Source organism: Leucoraja erinacea, chromosome 9 (assembly GCF_028641065.1).
Source record: "Leucoraja erinacea ecotype New England chromosome 9, Leri_hhj_1, whole genome shotgun sequence".
Classification (NCBI taxonomy): domain Eukaryota; kingdom Metazoa; phylum Chordata; class Chondrichthyes; order Rajiformes; family Rajidae; genus Leucoraja; species Leucoraja erinaceus.
In genome coordinates, this window is record NC_073385.1 from 7,206,516 (window position 1) to 7,223,186 (window position 16,671).

Here is a 16,671-nt window from a genome sequence, read left to right on the forward strand (position 1 = left end):
TCGTCAGAACGGAAAAGGAGACCGAAGAGCTTGTAGATTTGCAGGAATGGTGGCGGTGGGATTTTGTTTCATTGGGTTTTTTAAATGGCTGCCCAAGGGGATAAGCTGTTCTGCAAAGTCCTGTGTTCAGATAATTTAATTTGATCCAACTTTAGTATAAACTCAGCTTGATTATCCATCAATTGATAGAACACAGGACTTTGCAGAACAGCTTATCCCCTTGGGCAGCCATTTAAAAAAACCCAATGAAACATCCCACTTCACCACCATTCCTGCAAATCTACAAACCTGAAACAATTGACTCGGTTTCTCTTCCCACTTGGTTCTTGGGTCCTCCAAAATATTCCAACTGGAATTTAAACTGGAGGTGGTGAAGGGAGGGATTAAGCCAGAAAGGGTATAAAGAACACACACTATAGAATTTAACATAAAACATCCCCACATAGCAGAATCAAAGTTTCCCACTGTGGGAAGGCACCAAAGTCAGTCTCTTCCTCCACTGTTCCTCGTGGTCAGGGCCTCCCCAAGCCCTCCGCAGTTGCAGCTATGGGCGGCCCGATGTCCAGGACCGCTCGCCGGGGTGTTGTAAGTCCGATGTCGGGGCTGCGGGACGTCCTCAGCGGCGTGGACACCAGAGTCGGCCCCCTCCTACCGGAGTCGGCGGCTTCCAAAGTCCGTAGGCCGCGCCGGTTGGAGACTGCTGCTGGCGGCCCTCTGCAAGTTGCCCCAGGACTCCACGATGTTGTTCAGCGCCGCCCGCGTTGGAAGCTCTCCGCACCAGAACTCCACGATGTTGGAGCAGCGGCCCAACGCTCCGGAGCTCCAAACGGCGACCCAGGTAGGCATCGCCCCCTCCTTGTTGACTCCAGCGCTGTGCCGCCGCTGTAGCAGCCCCGGTCCGGTTCCCGGTCCCCGGCAGGAAAGGCTGCACCGATCCAGCTGGTAGGCCGCGAGGTGGGAGGCGAGGACGCGACTCGGAGAAATAGTCGCGTCCCCGCCCGGAAGAGACTGGGAAACGGTTTCCCCCTTACCCTGCCCCCCCTCCCCCACATAGAAAAGTTAGTTTCCCCCAAAACAAACTTTAGACTAACTAAAAATTAAAAAAAGATTGAAGGGACAGACAGGCTGTAGGTAGAGGCTGCTGCAGTGCAGCGCCCCCTTTGAAGGACTGATGCAGCTTGCCCTGCTGAGTATTTCCAGCATTTTCTATTTCTGTTTTCGTGTGTTATTATTTTTCCCGCTATATGAATGTCAATGTTTAGTGCTGCTATTGTTTTTAAATGATGTATTTTTTAACAAACATTTCTGCAGAAAAGATCATGTCGGTCAATTTATTTACAGAGTGATTTTGATAACGTTCTACTTAAATGTATCAGATTAAGTGACTGAACTAAGATTTAAAACAAAATATCCTGAAGATATTGTAAATGTTTGTATTGAACTGGATACCTTACTAAAAGTTGACTGTCAGTCTGATTTGGGAATTAGTGCAAGCCATCAAATTCAGGTTGGTTGCAAAGCTACCCCTGTTAAATGGGCAAGACCAAATGGCCAAGTTCTGTATTGAGTGAGTATTGATGCTGGGGGGAAAAAAACACTGTTCTCAACCTGTTTCATCGTCCTTCTAAATTTGTTTATGACCTTTAAGTGAATTAATTCAAAAAATCCAAAGATTTCTATTCAAATGTTAGGTGAACCTGAGATGCATGAAAAAAAGCCCAGTATTTTTCTTATCGAGTCATTCATCGACACAACAGCATTAACATACAAAAATGTTATAGGTCATAATGGGTCTTTTGAGATATTAGTGTTTATAAGGGGTATTGTACTTGAAGAAACAAATATGTGGGGGGGGGGGGGGGGGGAGGAGAGTATGGAGCTTATTTTCTCACTCAACATTGTTTTTGTTCTTGTGTTTTTGTTCTTGCTGGCTGGATTGTACAGAGCAAAAGCATTAAAGTGCACATTGTCAGATTTTATTAAAGGGTATTTTTATACATTTTGGTTTCACCATGTAGAAATTACAGCTGTGTTTATACATACCCCCCCCCCCCCCCCCCCCCCCCCATTTCAGGGAACCATAATGTTTGGGACACATGGCTTCACAGGTGTTTGTAATTGCTCAGGTGTGTTAAAATTGCCTCAATGCAGGTGTAAGAGAGCTCTCAGCGCCTAGTCTTTCCTCAAGTCTTTCCATCACCCATGGAAACCTTTCCATCACCTTTGGAAACTTTTATTGCTGTCCAACAGATCAGAAACACTCGTCAGGAGTCAGGCGTGGAGTCAATGACCACTGTCTGCAGAAGACTTCATGAACAGAAATACAGAGGCTACACTGCAAGATGCAAACCACTGGTTAGCTGCAAAAGTAGGATGGCCAGGTTACAGTTAAGAAGTATATAAGAAGTACTTAAAAGAGCTACCATTGTTTTGGAAAAAGGTCTTGTGGACCCATGAGATGAAGATTAACTTATATCAGAGTGATGGCTAGAGCAAAGTATGGAGGAGAGAAGGAACTGCTAGATCCAAAGCATACCACCTCATCTGTGAAACACAGTGGTGGGGGTGTTATGGCCTGAGCATGTATGGCTGCTGAAGGTACTGGCTCACTTGTCTTCATTGATGATACAACTGCTGATGGTAGTAACGTAATGAATTCTGAAATGTATAGACACATCCTATCGGCTCAGGTTCAAACAAATGCCTCAAAACACATTCGCCGGCGGTTCATCCTACAGCAAGATAATGATCCTAAACATACTGCTAAAGCAACAAAGGAGTTTTTCAAAGCTAAAATTGGTCAATTCTTGTGGCCATGTCAATCACCTGATCTGAACCCAATTGAGCATGCCTTTTATATGCTGAAGAGAAAACTGAAGGGGACTAGCCCCCAAAACAAGCATAAACTAAAATGGCTGCAATACAGGCCTGGCAGAGCATCAGCAGAGAAGACACCCAGCAACTGGTGATGTCCATGAATCACAGACTTCAAGCAGTCATTGCATGCAAAGGATATGCAACAAAATACTAAACATGATTACTTTCATTTACATGACATTGCTGTCCCAAACATCATCATGGTGCCTTGAAATGGGGGGGGGGGGGACTTTGTGTAAACACAGCTGTAATTTCTACATGGTGAAACCAAAATGTATAAAAATGGCCTTTATTAAAATTTGTCAAAGTGTACTTTAACCACATATGATTTTTTTCTATTACAAATTTCAAATTGAGGATTGCAGAGACCAATAAATAAATGATGGGTCTTTGCCCAAACATTATGGAGGGCGCACTGTATTCAACATTGTGAATCTGTGTTTTTTTCTGATTCTCTTAGTTCGACCGGATTTTCAAATTTGACATACTAGTCAATCAGCTTATGCCTAATGTTGGATATGGTGCTGCTCCTAGATACCTTTATCTGTTCTTCAGATTTAGTTGCAGCATATTTGCAGTGTCCAATAAGTGAGCTCAGTTTATAGATTATCATTTTTGCAACTGGTAGCTCTGCACTGGACCTCCAAGTTTTAAATCCAAGTGTGGAAAACCTGCATGTAGACCTCAGGCAAATGTAGCAAATAGTATGACAGTGAGAATTTGTTATAATCTGACAATGAAAAGTAATTTATTTGTTAGATGTAATGCAACCATACCCTCACCATTCTGTGCGAATTGCTTTCATGGAATATCAAGGACAAGAAATGTTGAAGCACTAAATGTTTTTTTTCTACATTCTTCAGTTATAGGTTTATGGTTATGGATCGATTTGGATCTGACCTTCAGAAAATATTTGAACAAAATCATAAGATTTTCCCTCAGAAATTTGTGTTCCAGCTAGGTCTACGATTGGTAAGTTTCTGCCTTTATCTAGAAAATAACAATTTTGGTGACATGTTTTCACTACATCTTGTTATTTTTGCAACACGTTACAGCTGCCACATGGTTGCTGGAGAAGAGTATGAATTTCAGATCCCAGATCTCTGCCACTGTTTCTCAGAATTGCACGACTGACTTGGAGTGGAAAGAAATGCCTTCCTTAGGAAGCTGAGATCTCTTGCAACTTCTGTAGAGGCAAGGTCAAAAGATTAAGGAGGTTAAGAATGTGTTCTGATTTATTTCTGTAGCTATGCCGAGTTTCACCCTCCTGATTTAATACTATTTCATGCCTGCACTGTGCTGATCTGTACCTCTTCAGCAAAATGATGCTACAGTAGCATGTCCATTTCAAACTGGTATATAACACATCATACTCATTAGGAGTGTATACAGCATGTATTTCATCAATACGTTTAGAAAATGGTACATTGGTGTTTTATTTATCCATTGTAATTGTATGTTTCGTGCCGTTCGATTTTGGATGTTTTTAAACTATCCGTCTTTTGACTGGAGAGCTACTAAATAATGAAAACTGAGCATTCAAATCGTTCTGTCTGAGTTGAATGCTATGAAGCCTCTTGGCCACATATGAATCATTGCAATACCGAACATCAAACAACGTTCTAAATTAAAATCTAATTTGCTGTAATTAAATTTGCATAACAGCATTCCCTGCAAGCTAAGTTGCCGACGATAGTTTAAAATTAATTTTGTCTAATTAAAGACATCTTGTACTTTAATATGTGCAATGGCAAAAAAATAAACTTTTACTGGAGCTTCATGGGCTGGGTAGACAGGGTTCAAACACCACTTGTGGCTCCTGGGCTTTAGCTTGGATACCCCAGGCTTGGTGAATTGATTTGGATGAATTGTTATTCAGACTATTAATGGATTTGTAACAATCTAAATTATTATAAACTTGAATAGAGTAATTAGCCATTCATATCATTGTCTTTTCAGTCTGGTATTGTTTCTGATTCTCACTAACTAACCCCCTGGGGTTTAGCAGATTGAATGTGGATGAAGACAATGATGGGTGCTGAAATTGCTTTCAGTCTTTTTAAGAAAGTTGTTATAATTAATAAGATTTTAAATTTTCAATGTTGATGTTACGAATCTTGATCTACCTCATGTTTTGTTCTAAACAGGGTGATGACTTGTGCTGCAGCTTTGTGCTCAACGTTTTTAAAGTTGTCACTTGTGTATTTTCTGATGAAAGAAGAAAGGGTCTTGAGTTTTAGATTCTAAATTTTGGGTGTCAGTTCTTCTTTTGTGTCCTTATGCTATATAGTGGCTCGCCACTGCTGTACACATCGTTGTGCTATTGGAGTGTTAAGTGCAAGGTCTGCAGTAGTACATGGATTATCCAGCAATGGGCATTGCAGTAGGTGTTGCATTGTCTGGGTCTGTGTGCCACAGTCACAGGTTGTTGTACCCTCGATATAGCCCCATTTGTGCATTGTCACCCTTGACGGCCCGACCCCGGTTCGCAGTCGGTTGAGACATCTCCAGTTCAGCCAGTGTTCATCAGCAACTACTGCTGGGATGCCCATCTTGGTGGAAATAGGGACAGTGGCTAGTCTGTTATTCCACATCTGGAGGCGAGCTTCAGTTGGTGTTGTTTCTAACGGGTGACGCTGGATAGGAAGCTTTTACGGGATTTTAACCGCCTAGGAGGAGGCACATGGTTGTGTCTGTCGTCTGTCAGGTGTTTCGGAAGCTCTGTCCTACTTAGAAACATAGAAAATAGGTGCAGGAGTAGGCCATTCGGCCCTTCGAGCCTGCACCACCATTCGATATGATCATGGCTGATCATCCAACTCAGTATCCCATCCCTGCCTTCTCTCCATACCTCCTGATCCCTTTAGCCACAAGGGCCACATCTAACTCTTAAATATAGCCAATGAACTGGCCCTCAACTACCTTCTGTGGCAGCGAATTCCACAGATTCACCACTCTCTGTGTAAAAAATGATTGTCTCATCTCGGTTCTAAAAGACTTCCCTCTTATCCTTAAACTGTGACCCCTAGTTCTGGACTTTCCCAACATCGGGAATAATCTTCCTGCATCTAGCCTGTCCAACCCCTTAAGAATTTGGTAAGTTTCTATAAGATCCCCCCTCAATCTTCTGAATTCCAGCATGCACAAGCCGAGTCTATCCAGTCTTTCTTCATATGAAAGCCCTGCCATCCCAGGAATCAGTCTGGTGAACTTTCTCTGTACTCCCTCTATGGCAAGAATGTCTTTCCTCAGATTAGGAGACCAAAACTGAAGGCAACTGTACTTGCAACAGCTCTCCTGATGTCTGGGGGAGCGATGCCAGCTAGTAGGTAGACGTTATTTTTATCCTTAGATCGGAGACAACCAGTGATGCTACGGCAGCTAGCATTCAAGGATGAGTCGATCTACATTGCATGTGTAGATCTCTCCCAAGCAGGGCAGGTGTATTCTGCAGCAGAGAAGCAGAGTGCTGCAGTTGAAGTGAGGCAATGAAAGTTGGGTATTAATATTTTTTGACAAAAAGGGAAGCGGCGGGGAAAAAGAGAATAGCTCATTTAAATGGTTAATAGTTTGCAATCACTTGTTTGTAAAATAATATAGATAGAACTTGGGTCACTTTTCAGTGGAAATTTATTTTGTTGAATTGGAATAAATACTTGTGCATTGGCCGAGTCTTATTTTAACAGGTTCCATCTGGCATGCTTGGTTTATACTTTAAAAGTAACAATTTAAAATAATAAAGGCCTATCAAAATCAAATATAATTTTATCACCTAAAACATTAAAAAATATGTCGTTTTTGAGGAACTACTTGAGGGAATAGATGCTTTTGAAGAGGAAGGAAGATATTCAGTAGAACTGAATTCATTTTTGAAGTATTTGGAAGCCGCTAAAAAAAATGAACACTAGCTGATAATGACCCTCATAATTAAATATTTCTTTGAGTATTGCCTCAAGTGTATTCGGTTGTAGCTCAGATTTGATAAATAGGAAAATAATGTTTGCAAATCCCAGCTTCTTCCCAAGGTGAAAAGCTTATCTTGCAAGCAAAAGTGGAAGAGCTGGGCATTACAGCGATGTGATGAAAGCAAGACGGGGTCTATCACCAAAGTGTGGTTCTTGCCATTCTGATATTCTAATACTATTTATCTCTAATTTGTCGTGGTTTTCTTGGTATCCAGATGTCACAGATTCTTAGTTTTCTTTTAAAGCACTATTGCCTATTGATCAAATGTACATTGTTGACTCCAGTGTTTGGTGCTTTCATTGTGCAAATTTAAATTGTTACACATGGATAAAAGTGTCTTGAACCATATGCTTTTTGTCATCATTATTATGTTGAACCGGAATGTGCAGAGTACATAGGACACTGAAATGGAAACTTGGCCCGCCTGTATAATATTATTAACGCAATGCATGCATTTGGAATTAAAATTAGATGATGTTGAAATAGGAATTACATTTCTTTATTTGTGTATCTCTGCATTTGTGGGTTGTGCAAAAACATTTCACTGTGCTGTGCATACATGCCAATAAAGAGCCATTGAATCATATTGAGAATAACAATGGAGTTGGAGACATCTAATCTAATATGCACCTGAAAAGTAACTTGAATAAATCATATGGATCAGAATTCCTTCAGCCATAACCTTGTTGCTGATGAAATTAATGCTTGAGCAATATTCAATCAAAGTAAAATATACTTCATAATTCATCAGGAAAAAGTTGAAGGATATTAGCAGAGTGTTGCAGATGACCAATGGCACGGGGGGAGGTACATCATTTTGAAAGTAATAAAGTATAAAAATGAACTGGCCTGTTTGAGTGAATTCCCAACAGACAAATTGTTGTAAAATTCAAATGCCTGTTTTTAAAAGCCTTTTTATTGAAGGGGGAAGATTCTTTATCTGATGAGAAAGTTGGGAAAACTACTTAATTGTTCTCTGTTTTGAGGGTGTATTTTTCCTTGTCATGGTAACTATGCCACTTGGGGAAGGCAGAAATTTCGATCAACATGTTTTTTCAGAGAGCTTAAACATTAAATATCCTTTCCAGGGACAATATTCTACTGAGTATTAACACCAGTTGGCATAACTATGGTCATATCAGATTGTGAACTTGAGGGAATTAGGAAAAAAGATTTAGTATTTCAGTCTCTGTTCTGGTTTAGTTTATTTCGGCAAGTGGCAGGGAGTTTGAGCTGGGTGTAGTTTGTAGAGTCACCCAAATATAAATTAAATAATTTAGAACTGAGAGCCTTATTTACAGCCTTTTGAGCTTGTGTTCTGTTTTTATTGCAATTGTGTAATTTTTTAAAAAGCAAGATTTCATTTTTATAATTTGGAAGAAATGTTTTTTTTCATACATGCAATTGTTGGAGTTCATTAGAAAGTTAATTATAATAGATTAATTCAATAGGCAACCTGCCTTACAGCACCAGACACCTGGGTTTGATTCCGGCTACAGGTGCTGTCAGTGCAAAGTTCGTACGTTCTCCCCCTGACCTGTGTGGGTTTTCCCCAGGAGCTCCGGCTTTCTCCCACACTCCAAAGACGTACAGATTTGTAGGCTGATTGGCTTGGTACAATTGTAAATTGTCCCTTGTGTGTATAGTATTAGTGTGCAGGGGACCGCTGGTCGGTGCAGACTTGGTGGGGCCGAAGGACCAGTTTCCACGCTATCATTACGTTAAGTGTTTTACAGCTTGGAATAGTGCGTGAATTAAATTAAATATACATTCAGTGCCCTCCGTAATGTTTGGGATCAAGACCCATCATTCATTTATTTGCCTCTGTACTACACAATTTGAGATTTGTACTAGAAAAAAATCACATGTGGTTAAAGTGCACATTGTCAGATTTTATTAAGAGTTATTTTTATACATTTTGGTTCCACCATATAGGAATTACAGCTGTGTTTATACATAGTCCTCCCATTTCAGGGCCATACTGTTTGGGACACATGGATTCATAGGTGTTTTTAATTGCTCAGGTGTGTTTAAATGCCTCCTTAATGCAAGTGTAAGAGCGCTCTCAGCACATAGTCTTTCCATCACCTATGGAAACTCTGTTTATCAGCATGAAGACCAAAGTTGTGCCAATGAAAGTCAAGGAAGCCATTATGAGACTGAGAAACAAGAATAAAACTGTTAGCGACATCAGCCAAACCTTAGGCTTACCAAAATCAACTGTTTGGAACATCATTAAGAAGAAAGAGAGCACTGGTGAGTTTGCTAATCTCAAAGGACTGGCAGGCCAAGGAAGACCTCTACAGCTGATGATAGAAGAACTCTCTCTGTAATAAAGAAAAATCCCCAAACACCTGTCTGACAGATCAGAAACGCTCTTCAGGAGGAGTCGGGTGTGGATTTGTCAATGACCACTGTCCCCAGAAGACTTCATGAACAGAAATGCAGAAGCTACACTGCAAGGTGCAAACCACTGGTTAGCCGCAAAAATAGGATGGCCAGGTTACAGTTTGCCAAGAAGTACTTAAAAGAGCAACCACAGTTCTGGAAAAAGATCTTGTGGACAGATGAGACGAAGATTAAATTATATCAGAGTGATGACAAGAGCAAAGTATGGAGGAGAGAAGGGACTGCCCAAGATCCAAAGCATACCACCTCATCTGTGAAACACGGTGGTGGGGGTGTTATGGCGTGTTCATGTATGACTCCTGAAGGTACTGGCTCACTTATCTTCATTGAAGATACAACTGCTGATGGTAGTAGCATAATGAATTCTGAAGTGTATAGACACATCCTGTCTGCTCAAGTTCCATCAAATACCTCAAAACGTAATGGCAGGCGGTTCATTCTACAACAAGATAATAATAATAATAATAATAATAAGCCTTTATTATCATTGTACTTAGAAATACAACGGAATTAGGAGATACTCCTGTCAGTGCAATCAAAACAAGTCCAAACAAGACGAAAACACATTCATTCACATTCACAAGCGTTATTTAACTGATAACTGATAATAGTAGATAAATTATTATTATCACACCTTGGTAGAACATTGCACTGTGACAATATTACATTTAAAATTTAATAAATACTTTAAGAATTAAAAAATGATCCCAAACATACTGCTAAAGCAACAAAGGAGTTTTCAATGCTAGAAAATTGTCAATTCTTGATTGGCCTTGTCAATCACCCGACCTGAACCTAATTGAGCATGCCTTTTATAAGCGAAAGAGAAAACTGAAGGGGACTAGCCCCCAAAACAAGCATAAGCTAAAGATGGCTGCAATACAGGCCTGGCAGAGCACCACCAGAGAAGACACCCAGCAACTGGTGATGTCCATGCATCACAGACTTCAAGCAGTCATTGCAAGCAAAGGATATGCAACAAAATACTAAACATAACTACTTTCATTTACATAACATTACTGTGTCCCAAACATTACGCTGCCCTGAAATGGGGGGACTATATAAATACTGCTGTGATTTCTACATGGTGAAACCAAAATGGCCTTTATTAAAATCTGACAATGTGGCACTTTAACCACATGTGAATTTTTTTTTTGTTTTTCTTTTCTTTTTTTTTCCTATTACAAATCTCAAATTGTGTAGTACAGAGGTAAATAAATAAATGATGGGTCTGTGTCCCAAACATTATGGAGGGCACTGTATATGTTGATGAATGCCGTTTCATTAATGAAACTATGTTGCGTTGGAACACTTGTTGCAAAATGATCCAAATCTTGACCCCTTATCAAATTAGCTTAACTTGCAATTGATTTATTTTGATAGATTGATATTCTAGAATACATCCATGAACACGAGTATGTGCACGGAGACATCAAAGCTTCCAATCTGCTCCTCAGTTACAAGAATCCTAACGAGGTTATTTTACTTTTACATTTTAATTGAAGCAATCGTAAATATCTTGTACATAACTCAAAGATGCTGGTATAGATCAATAAGCTTGTTTCTTCAACTTGTAGTCAATCACTAATGTCCTGTCTGTTTTCACTTTTTGTCACTTGATTGCAATTGTTCAGAAAACATGGATCTCCGCATTGTAAAACACCCAGAGAATAGTAACATCCTCCTTGCATAATTCCAAAGATTTTCAGACTTTGGAAAGAAGAAATCTCTGCTAATCTCAGCCTTACATTTTGTAACCAAAGTGGCTTTCCTCTGTTGCTTTTTCTTTTCTATCTGCAAAGGGCCACGTGTTGAAACTAAGTGCATTGAACTTTAATCAAATGGATTCATGTTTATGTGCGAAAGTGGATCCTAACCATTGGATACCTTGCCCATTAATCTCAAGTGACTTTTTTTTTTACTAATGCCGCACAAAATAGACCTCCCTTGTTATTAAGGGCAGCTGGTCTCCACTCTAATTCATTTAAAATCGGTCATTCTTGCATCTTGGACAGAAGTGTTACACTCTGTAGAAGCCAAGTGAGTGCAAGCTTTTTTCTTTATTGTTCACAGCAAAGTTCTAATTGGGTATGGCTTCTAAAAGCGCACCAACTGGAAATACTGCTGTGTTTTTAGACAATAGACAATAGGTGCAGGAGTAGGCCATTCGGCCCTTCGATCCATTCAATGTTAATTTTGACGTGGTGTGGTTTGGAATGTACTGAGTGCATTCAAAAGGGAATTGAACAATTAATAGGAGGAATATTTAGATCCATGGGGTGAGGATGGAGAGTTTGCTCTTGCAGCTAAATTGCTAGCCCAGGCTCATCAAATTGAAGTATTTCTTTTGTATTCATGTTGAATCAGTCCATTGTTTTCTCCAGAGCATGGTGGAGCTGTGACATACAGGAAGGCGGGCATTAAGGGCATGTTATCCATTAAATTATATATTTGCTAATATAATAGATTAATTTGTTATGAGCCTAGTTGAATTTTACATTATATTTTTACATTTTTTAATTTCCTAGGTATATTTGGTAGATTATGGCCTTGCTTATAGATATTGTCCAGAAGGAGTACATAAAGAATACAAGGAAGACCCAAAACGTTGCCATGATGGTACACTTGAGTTTACCAGTATTGATGCACATAAAGGTGCAGGTAAGTGGGGACAAGTGCAGATTTAATTCATCTCGGTGGCTTTTCATTCTCTTTTCTGCTAAGTTCTGTTTTACGCACAAATCATTTAAGTTGTTTAAGTATGGAAGTTGTTGACCATCTTCCACATCCAAACCTTCTCACAAAGACTATTTCATTCTTGACATTAGTGACAGTTTCCTGAAAGTAAAGGGCCAATTTTAACATCCTGATTTTCCTGTGGCTTTTGATTCTGTGGCACTTTCAGCTTGAATTATCTGCAGTAATTTGAATCCAAAATTGAAGGCTGAGTATTCATTATAGAATGTGAAAAATAATGAGTAATAATTAATACATATCAGTTGAGCAAAGATGCCTTCCATGGTACCTGTACTACAATTTGTACTTTGGGCGGAAAGCAGGGTGTGACATTATTCATCTTCAGTTTGGCTGCTAGAGGCAGGTATGAAACCGTTGCACTCCTGATGCCCACCTTCAATGCCATCCTTGCTTAGTCTATCTTGACTATCATGTAGTTGCTGTTGCTAGTTCCCCTTTTGCAGCGCATGCAGATCCCAACGGATTCTAATTATGGAAAGCCGGGTGACTGTCAGCTGCCTGGACAATTGTTCTTAAATCTGTTCTGTCAAATATTAATGATCCTCTGCTTCTAGCTACAGTGTAATCAAAGATTGATTACTTTTTTTAAATTCATGCATGATTTGACACACTAGCAGTGTCTTATAATCTATTCTGCTATGCAGCATGCTTTTAATATAAAATTTCAGCAAAATAGGTAAGTTAGCAAATAAGTGACGTGCCATATCTTACCATTTTGTTCTACCGCTTGGCAGACTCTGGCATGATCTTTCCATGTCTCCATACAGTACTTTGGATCTTGTATTTCTTTGGACTGCCCACACAACTCCCAAGAATGGCAACTGTGCCAATTGGAGATCAGGATGCCTCTCAAAGTGAGGTGTCATTCAATTTCATTCCAATGATAGTTATTTTTTGACACGTGAAATTTCTAAAGAGCATCATAGAACATAGTACAGAACAAGAACAGGCCTTTCGACCCACAATGTCTGTGCCGAACATGATCTCGAGACCGACTTATCTGCCAGCACATATCTATATGCCTACCTAAAAGTCTCTTAAATGCCATTATCCTATCTGCCTCCAGCACCACCAGTGGTGCATTCCAGCCACTCACCGCCCTCTATAAAAACAACCTGTCCCTTGCATCTCCATTAGACCTCCCAAAGTGCAACACCTCACACTTGCTCAGATTAAACTCCATCCTACATTACTCCACCCATTTTTGTATCGAAATCCTGTTGCAGACTTTGATATCCTTTGTCGCAGTCTGACCTAAGCAATCTTGGTTTCATCTGCAAACTTGCTAACCAATCAATATATGTTTACATGCTCGTCATTTATATATATTACAAACGGGTCCCAGCACAGATTTCTGCATAATTCCACTGGTCACTGACCGCCTGCCTGAATATTGTCCGTCCACTATAAGCCTGTCGTCTATCAGTCAGCCACTTCTGAATTCATATGAGCTAATCACTTAATTTTTAATCTTCTGGATCAGTGTAGAAACAGGCCCTTCAGCCCAACTTGCCCACACCGGCCACATGCCCAATCTACACTTGTCCCACCTGCCTTTGTTTTGCCCATATCCCTCTCAACCAGTTCTGTCCATGTACCTGTCTAAATGTTTCTTAAACTTTGCTGTAGTCCCTGCCTCAACTACCTCGTTCCACCCACCCACCACCCTTTGTGTGCAAAAGTTACCCCTCTGGTTCCTATTAAATCTTTCCCCCTCTCCTTAAACCTATGTCCTTTGGTTCATGATTCCCCTACTCTGGGCAAGAGACTCTGCATCTACCTGATCCATTCCTCTAATGATTTTTTACATGTCTATAAGATTGCCCCTCATCCTTCCAAGCTCCAAGTAAGAGTCCTAGCCTGCTCAGCCTCCCTATAGCTCAGTCCCTCTAGTCCTGGCAAAATCCTCAAATTGTCTCTGCACCCTTTCTAGTGACAGTTCCAGTTGGAGCAGCAAAGTTTAGAGGAGATGTGTGAGACAAGTTTTTTTGTACAGATGATGGTGAGTTCCTGAAATGTGCTGCCAGGAGTGGTGGTGGAGGCAGATACGATGGCGGCATTTATGAGACCTTTGGATAGGCACATGGATATGCTGGAGGTAGAGGGATGTGTATTGTGTTCAGGCAAATTAGAGTTGTTTGTGGCATCATAATTGGCACGGACATTGGGTCGAAGGACATGTTCTTGTGCTGTACTGTTCTATGTTCAATGCTTCCATACTGCTCTGGGTAGAGAATTCCAGATTTACAGACTTCTGAGAAGAAATTCCTAAAGGAAAGCTTGGCTGGAATTGGGAAAAGAGAGCTTAACAAGGTCATCACAGCTTGTGGAAATAGGACCACTGTGATCCACAGGTAGACAAAAATGCTGGAGAAACTCAGCGGGTGAGGCAGCATCTATGGAGCGAAGGAATAGGTGACGTTTCGGGTCGAGACTCTTCCACGGAATAAGGGAACCCACTAAGATGAACAGAGGCGTTACAGTGGGGGACCATGGATTAGGATGAGTGAAGATTGTGAAGGAGGGTTAGAGGGAAAGGACCCTGGCACGATAGTGTGTCTTTATAATCAGAAATGCACATGACCATGTGTGGTTTGAAGTCCATGCAATAGATCCTGGGCATCATTGTAATTGGGCCAAATCATTGTGGTGTCAAGCTGATAGCTGGTGTGCAGCAGCCTCCATTGCTACAATAATTTGTGCCCTTCTCCAGAATTAGTGTGAAAGCAAGTTGTTCATGATCGTGCAGATCTATCAAAAGAGTATTAAAAAGTGTACATAGATGACTGCATATTGCTCAGTAAAATTGAGATTTTAAAGAGCTCATGTATTTCTGAAAGTTGGCCAGGTGCTGCTCCCAACAAGTGTGGTGACTGACCATAATTATTTTTATTCTCTTGCACTAATTCTCATAAACTTTAATCAGCAGTCCTCATCCTGACACGGGTATGGAAACAATGTCCAAGTTTCTGGGTTTTGATCTTTATTATAATAGGAACCATCTCTGAATTGTGATGTCACATAACAGCACCACCACATTGGTAATGTGATTGGCATTTGGTGTGTACTTGAGATATTATTTTACAAGGCACACAAGTTGCATGAATCTAATGCTACATTCACCAAAGCGCACACATTTTCACATGATTAAATTAATCAAAAGAGTAATTTTCCAGTCCATACAAAGACATGATTAATTTGTTCTGTTTTAGTATAAACTAAAAGTTACACTTTAATGTTAAGGACTTCAGTAATGATGCCACCCCATGGTCAAATGAAATGGTGACGATCATTGTCTGGGCATGCATAGGAAAAATAGTAGAGGTCCGTGTACCTGTTACCTTTTTGCAGTCAATGTCTTTAGCTGTAGAAAAGTGACAACACATGATGTAGGGGAGGAAGATACCCTTGTAATTGGAATAAATTTATGAAGTTTGTAGATGATTCAAAGTGCCGATGCATTTGTTCTTTTTGATTTACGCGAGTTAGGTTATTAATCTTTCTCACCTTTCCATTCAACGCACTGAATGATTTAAATATTTGTGCACTCTTTAGTTATGAACCTTCGTCCCTTTCTTAAAGCTGGATTTGCAACAGCCATAAAGCAGCTTCATCAAAATTGATTCAATCTTTAAGGTTTGAAAGCAGAAATCGAGGGATCATATTTGAGAACACTAAATGATGCATTCCATGATAACCTTGGAAGTATTTGTCATTCTGTTGAGGTCTATATCTAATTTATCTGGCACTTTGATAAATTATTTAGTCTAGTTGCAAAGCCACACCAGAAAGTAGGGCAGATCTTTATTTACTTGACAAACTTAGTAAAATATTTTATTTTCATCTAGCATTCCCTCTTGCTGAATTATTTTCAATTTAGTGGCATTTTTCTTTAAGTGTGCAAATGACTCTTTTTGCTTTTGGAGACTTGTCTAGCTGTGAACATGATGAAAAGTGTTAGGAAAGAGTCCTAACTGCAACATCCTGTTAATTCCAAAAATGGCTGCAATCTGTTCTCTAGTTTTGACTTATTCTGGTCTGGACAAGACTTTTTTTGGCAGCTTCTCCTGGACAAAACACAAATGTAATAGCCACATTGCTCTTTATACACCAGCTTCAGATTCACTGAAGATGGTAGAGGCGTTTACTTTATATGGGTTTGTTTAATAATTTTGTCCTTGATATCTGACCCCTTCAAATTTACCATTTTCACCCCTTCAAATTTACCAACATGACACATTCTTTTCAATATAATATGTTTTTTTCTTTTTTTTACTTCATGAAAATATGTGTATTATTTTTGGTGAGCAAGATTGAATATTGATATATCTTTAGAACTATTTTTTATGGATTACATGTATACTAAGAATGAATAGGAAATATTAAAATTGATTGCTTGGACCAGGTGTGCATTTATTTAGAGTTGACTACGAGAATAATTTGTAACATGCAGAATGAATTTTATACTGAGACTAAATGTCACGAATGAATATAGTCAGCTGCTAGAACGACCTTGTACCAGAGGCTGAGTGACCCTTAACTAACGTAATTTATTTCTCGATAAACTCATTCACATGATATTCTGCTTATTAATAATTGGCCCATTGCTACAGTGTGGTTTCAGTTTTAACATTATCATGCAAGGTTTGATTCCAGTCATTA

The 16,671-nt window shown here is 39.8% G+C and overlaps 1 protein-coding gene across 3 annotated transcripts in view; it reads left to right on the forward strand.

Moving 5' to 3' along the window:
• vrk1 (VRK serine/threonine kinase 1) overlaps nt 1–16,671 on the forward strand; it is an 83,607-nt gene that overhangs the window by 38,549 nt on the left and 28,387 nt on the right. For all 3 annotated transcript variants that reach the window (XM_055640096.1, XM_055640094.1, XM_055640095.1), the window contains 3 exons: nt 3,741–3,849; nt 10,636–10,728; nt 11,781–11,913. In XM_055640096.1, coding sequence (XP_055496071.1) covers nt 3,741–3,849; nt 10,636–10,728; nt 11,781–11,913 — 335 coding nt within the window. The remainder of the gene's footprint in view (nt 1–3,740; nt 3,850–10,635; nt 10,729–11,780; nt 11,914–16,671) is intronic.